Genomic DNA, 6,000 nt, shown 5'->3' with positions numbered 1-6,000 from the left:
CTTTCTTCTACAATGTCCTAAGGGGACACATTTGCTGACTATCAGATTGTTTTCCCACAGGGTGTCAGGCTACACATTCACAGTTTTACAGCCCAGGATTAAGGCTACTGGTTATAATGCTAATTTCAGCACTACTTACTGAATTCTCTGGGTTATTGCAACATTCATTTTTTTCCCTTTCAGCAGAAGTTCTTGCGCACGTGCTTTAAACTTTTCTGTTTACATCAGAAATTGACAGGTGCTTCTAAACTATTTTTTTTTCACCGTCTCTTTTTTTTTTTTAAATATATATATATTTGGTCTATTTTTAACTAGCTCACCGGTTGGATTTTTAACTATCGCGGTCCATGAAGGATTTGATCGCTTTATTCTATTTTTCTTTCCAAACTGGAGACAGCAAAGAAAAACAGAATTGGAACAGAGATACCTTGGCATGGGATTATGAAGGATCTAGTCATTGATTATCTGCTCCCAATGTTACCTATACAGGCTCGGTGCTTTCTCGTGAAGGGTGCAGTGATCAGGCTCTGCTGAAACTGACTGTGAACTTGGAAATTTCAAGTGCTGTTAGTGTCTGTGCTCTCCCCCTGTTCATCCAAATGATCCTCTTGTTACTTCTCAGAGTCCTAGCGTGCACCCTGGACTTTCAGCTACATGGAGTGCAAGCTGAATCCAATCTAAGCAGCAAATTTCAGCTTGGAAATGCCAAGGAGCTGAATGGTAAGGCAATATTTGTTTTTTTTCCACACTCATAATTTACAGTCTTGCAAGGTCATTTGCCTCTTCTCAAGGCACATTAGCTCTGGATAACTGATGTGGGGTAGGCAAAGCAGCACACGTTTTTAGGGTTTAGAAGGTACCACAAAAAAGGAACTGAAAACATGGCATTGGGGGTTAAGAAGCCGGAAAAATAAACCTCGGTTCTCCTTTTAATATATATTTATGTTTGTGCCTGTAGACCCAGATCCGTTTGTGGTTTTGAACTGGTGAATGACTCTTATTTCTTTCTGGGCTGGAAACAAGCTAATCCCACAAAGGAAATGAGAATTACTTTCAACTTTCAAGTGTACCTGAAATGTTTAGAAAACCCTTAAATGAAAGATCCCAAGGGCTGGAACTTGGTGAGCCTAGAGAAAGACTTCTTTCATCCAGAAGGGCAGCTTCAGGGTGTGTAATTTGCTTAGCCTGTGAACTCCATAGGACTGACATTATTCAGGTTTTTTCTTTTAAATGCTTGTGTTGATTTTAGGAGAAAAAGTAATTTTTGTTCAGTGGGATATTTTGCAAGAATAAAGTAGAGGCTGCCTAGAATGGGTGATATAAAAATGTGAAATTGGTTGTCTGGATTGAACATTAAAGAGCGCGTGTGCAAATAATTCTCTGTCTTTCTCTAAAACTCGCGGTGCCTGCGGTAATACTTTGGCACTAAAACACTGGCCATGTGAATTTCCTTACGTTTATGTCAGCTGAAAATTGTAAATCAAGCTGACATAAAACATTGGTTTTATGAGCAGCAATGAATGGGCTTTTATGTCGGGCTGCTATGTATGTGAGCGCGTTTTTAACTGTTATTGAAGGATCTGATGTCTATATGTGCTACTTTATGCATTGGTTGATGAGGGATGTGCAGAAAGGGTTAATAGGAAGCCAAGATAAAAAGCAGGACACATCCCTTTATCACATGTACTAGAGTAGTGTGTGAGAGCAGATATTGTTCTTGCATGCTGCTTGCTAATGTGTTGACATATGGCACCTGCAGACTGCCAGAGAGCATGATCAAAGAGAAGAACAGAGATCAGTCTCTAATCAGACTCCACTGTGAAGGACTAAAGAAAACTGATCAAACGGCTGGGGAACCCTGCTATGTTGTGACGGCAATTGATCAAGATGACCTTTGTCTATCCTTTTCAGTGTTGAAAAATAATGTCTTTCTGGCTCTTTCAAAAGAAGCAAACAATACTGAACTAGCCCCTGACTTTGTTGGCATCTCTAGTTGAACTGCAAGTCTCAGCATACCTTGTGATCTTCCCATAGATTGGTAAAAGTAATGATATTTTTCCCATGGTCACTATAAAAGGGACACCAAGTCACTTTTGACAAAAGTTAGTTCTTTTAATTATATCACTTTTATATACTTTAATGCTGAGATAAATGTAGGGATTATGACAAAATACAGCATTCCACACCAACTAATCATAGATCATCTTGGACTGGCTTGACCAAACTACCTAAATATGCTTGGTGCAAGTGCATTTTATAAAAGTTGAGCTACAGCAAAAGAAAAAGTAAAAATGTTTGCAATTGTCTTTAGTCTATTATTTTTTTTTTTTATTGTCATCATAGCCATGAGGGTGGCACACCATTTCTCTACCTCAACTCTGCTTCTCTACAGTGGTAGGGTCCTCTTTGTATAATTACCTCTTGTAAGCTACCTAAGCACCTTCCCCCTCCTGCCTTAGTAATCTGACAAACAGTTTATTGGCAGAGCTGTGCATTGCAGTAGAGTCTGATCAGCGCATAGTATATTGCCCAACACTCTCAACTTTTATATGTTGTGCAATTGATCCTATCATTGTAATATAAAGACTATTTTAAACCAATGAATTAGCACATCTTTCCCTGTCTCTACGGCCTAGCTTTCAGTACGATTTACTAGTGCAGTAACCTTACCTAATTTAACTTGGTATGGACCAATTTCATGATATAGCTGAATAAAGGAAAGAACCATTGAAAAATCTACTTTACTTGGTATGGACCAATTTCATGATATAGGTGAATAGAGAATAAAGGAAGGAACCATTGAAAAATCCCATAAAGCCCTTTTTTTTTTTTTATCCCAATCTGACTTAAGGATTTGTTGCACTTATAATCCATAAAAAAATTATATTTCTAGAACAATATAAAATGACTAATAAATGCAACTTTTGTCTCTGAAGACTGGGAGTTAAATGGCTTACTAAAGCTGGATACACACTTTCCAACTTTTGTGGTTAGATTTCCTTCAGATTTACCTTTTCTATGTAGTGCAAGGGCCTACCTGATTGCATACAAATTGAAAGTGTTTAGGTTTGACCTCATATTATATGGTTTTGATAAGTCTAAAGGAAAAAGTCTTCAGAAAATCTTATATTGTGTATGGTCCATAAATTACTGGTAGTTGGGTGACCAAGAGACGTGGTTTTATTAAATACTGTACAAGGGAACATTGTGTAAAACGGGGTGACCTGTAGGAACCAATAAACAAACATTTTGGCTTGTTCTAATGGAAGGCACAATGTGTCTTGTTGCTGCACTCAATTACTCTGCACCCGATAGAACTTTACAGCACAGGTGAGCATGCTTTGGAGAAATTCTTTAGGGCATTTTGCTTCAAGTGATTTAGATGAGTCCCTGTCCAGTTAAGAAACAAAGGTTCTACTAATCATTTAAAATGTCAATAATGGATATATTCATATTTCTGTAATTGAGTATAAAAAAACATAACCCGCTACTATTTCAGTAGATCAGAATATGCCCATTCTGAATAAAATGTTACCTTTTAAACTGCACATTACCAATGTCAATTTCTAAATTGGGTGGTATACAATGATAACTGTAATCCAATTGAACAAATTCCCATCTGTTACTATTTTACCACATGCTAGGAGAACATTTTATTAACTAACTTTGGAGAAAATTGCAGATCATATCCTATTACGTTTCTAACAAAATAGTCTATTGGGATTCTTTGATGGGGAAAAGTAGAAAAAAGCCAGTCGGTACATCCTCTTTAATAATTTAGGTTTATCATGCTTGAATACACGTGCCTTTGGAGTAGTCATGTGACATCACACAAGTAGAAGTCCAACAATAAGTAAGACCTGCCTCCAAATTTCTACTGGTAGATGATTTAATTACAGTTGCCTGTCACCACTACAGCAAGCTTTCTCCTAAAAACGTACAGTCAGGAAAGAGTGGGGATGACTATTTTTAAGTGATCTTAGATTTCCAGAACTAGCTGAAAGGCTGTGAATGTAGAATTCATATTGTAAAAGTACAGTTTAGCAAGGAATAAACCTTGGGCAGTAAGATATCTACCCACCATTACTATAGACGAGTGTTTCTCAACTCCGGTCCTCAGGGCGCACTAACAGGCCAGGTTTGCAAGAAAACTGAAATACATCACAGGTGATATCATTTGCTGCTCAGTGATTGCAGTCTAGTCTGCATCTCGCCAAGGTAATACTTGAAATCTGGCCTGTTAGTGTGCCCTGAGGACCGGAGTTGAGAAACACTGCTATAGACCACCAGGGCTTGACACAATCTTTATCCAGAACAAACCAATCAGCTGGTTGCACAGTGAAGAGTTTTCACTTTTCTTCTCTATTTAGTTATCTTATACACATACAATTAATGGTTATATCTGTTATATTGTTTGCATTATTGGGCAACATAAAGTAGAGCTATGGCCTCCCATTTAAAAACATATGCTGCAGCATTTAATTGTATGCACATCTGCACTTGCACTTACAGTTCTCATTCAGCCCCCCCTGCATACTCCCACAAAATCTTGTTGACCCTACAAGGGAAGTCCATCTAATGCAATTTCCTGTGATGGTGGCAACAATGCTGCCCTTCTCCTGAACTCAGAGCCTAGTTGTCACTCTCATGCAAACTATGCCTGCTTGCATTAAAGTGGGATGCAAAAATGTTGTAGAAGGCATGGCTATCATCAATATCACAGCTGATTCCCAAGCCTGTAGCCTGTCAATCAATAACTGATTAGGTGCTGGAAATAAAAAGAATATTGATGTAGATTATATACATTTGGCCTCCACAAATATTTTTAATGCATGCATAAATGTTCAGGCAAACAATATTTTGTCCTAGATGTTGGTATTTGCAGTGGTTAAAAGAATATTTATTTCCTAACCTCAATGTGTATCTTGTAGGAAAAACAGCAGGACCTTTCAAAGGAAGGGATACACAGAAAACAATGCAGTAAAAACAGTGACCACTGGGTGGCAGCATAACAATAAGCAGCCTAATAGAAAGCATAGAAAGTATACACAAATGCAATTACATTGCCACTGAAACTGCTGGAGGCTGCACACAGGTGTTATTTCTAACAGACCTTATAAATCAAAGTCTGTCAATAAATTTCACAAAACCAATGTAGGGTTTAATGAAAATCATACGTAAACCTTAATTTACAGAAAATAAGAAATGTTTTGGAGATATGTAAGCATAATCTTACCCTAGCACATTGCATGTAAAGCTGGTTGTACACAAAAAGATGATTTTTTTTTTAAATACAAACAAGTGGCCACTGCTCACACCTGTAACTGGTCTTTGCATCAATTCACACTGGAAGGGTGATGTATGTCAAACAACTACAAAAAGATTTCTAAGCTCAAACTTACCAACCAGCCAACGACCAACCGAATTGACCTGTCTAACAATATGCGTTTAAGAACAGGGGTTCAGTCTGTACACATTTGCAAATACATGCATAAGCTACAGGCCCCATCAAGGCACCCCATTTTTTGTAGTCCTAATTCTAACTTCTGAGAGTCTCCACAATGGAAGTACATGCATTTTAATGTATAGGCTGTGGGCAGATGAGCCTGGAAAGAGTCCACCCCGCCTAAAGATACAGGGGCACACTGAAAACCCCGCACATAGCACTATGGCAGAAAAAGTGCCAGTGCATTGCCTGACAAATATATTCAAAGTACAAACAAGTGGCCACTGCCCCCACCTATAACTGGTCTTTGCAGGAAGGAGCACCGGATGTTTTTGTATTCAGCCTGCAGTACGGCTGTAAGAATACATTGTGGATGGACAAATCTGCAGTGTTGCCGCTGTTGTAATACCTAAAGGACAATTTTCTGTCCGACTCCTTTTATTTTGTCAATGAAAGGATGTTGGACAGGAGGGCAAAGCAAATTTTGGCCAGTCAATAAGAAATTTTCTCAGCGTATGGCCAGCTTAAAAAATTATTTTCTTTGGATGTGATAG

At 38.2% G+C, this 6,000-nt stretch overlaps 1 protein-coding gene across 1 annotated transcript in view; it reads left to right on the top strand.

The window, feature by feature from the left end:
* Positions 1-288: 288 nt before the first annotated feature.
* The window catches only part of PDGFC (platelet derived growth factor C), a 385,303-nt gene continuing 379,591 nt past the window's right edge, over positions 289-6,000 (top strand). The window contains exon 1 of the mRNA XM_082264297.1: positions 289-720. Coding sequence (XP_082120423.1) covers positions 600-720 — 121 coding nt within the window. The 5' untranslated portion in view covers positions 289-599. The remainder of the gene's footprint in view (positions 721-6,000) is intronic.

The sequence above is a fragment of the Pelophylax lessonae genome (assembly GCF_965119305.1).
Source record: "Pelophylax lessonae genome assembly, chromosome: 1".
NCBI classification, from domain to species: Eukaryota; Metazoa; Chordata; class Amphibia; order Anura; family Ranidae; genus Pelophylax; species Pelophylax lessonae.
The sequence above is the reverse complement of the archived record's forward strand: the minus strand, read 5'-3'. Positions and strand labels throughout refer to the sequence as shown.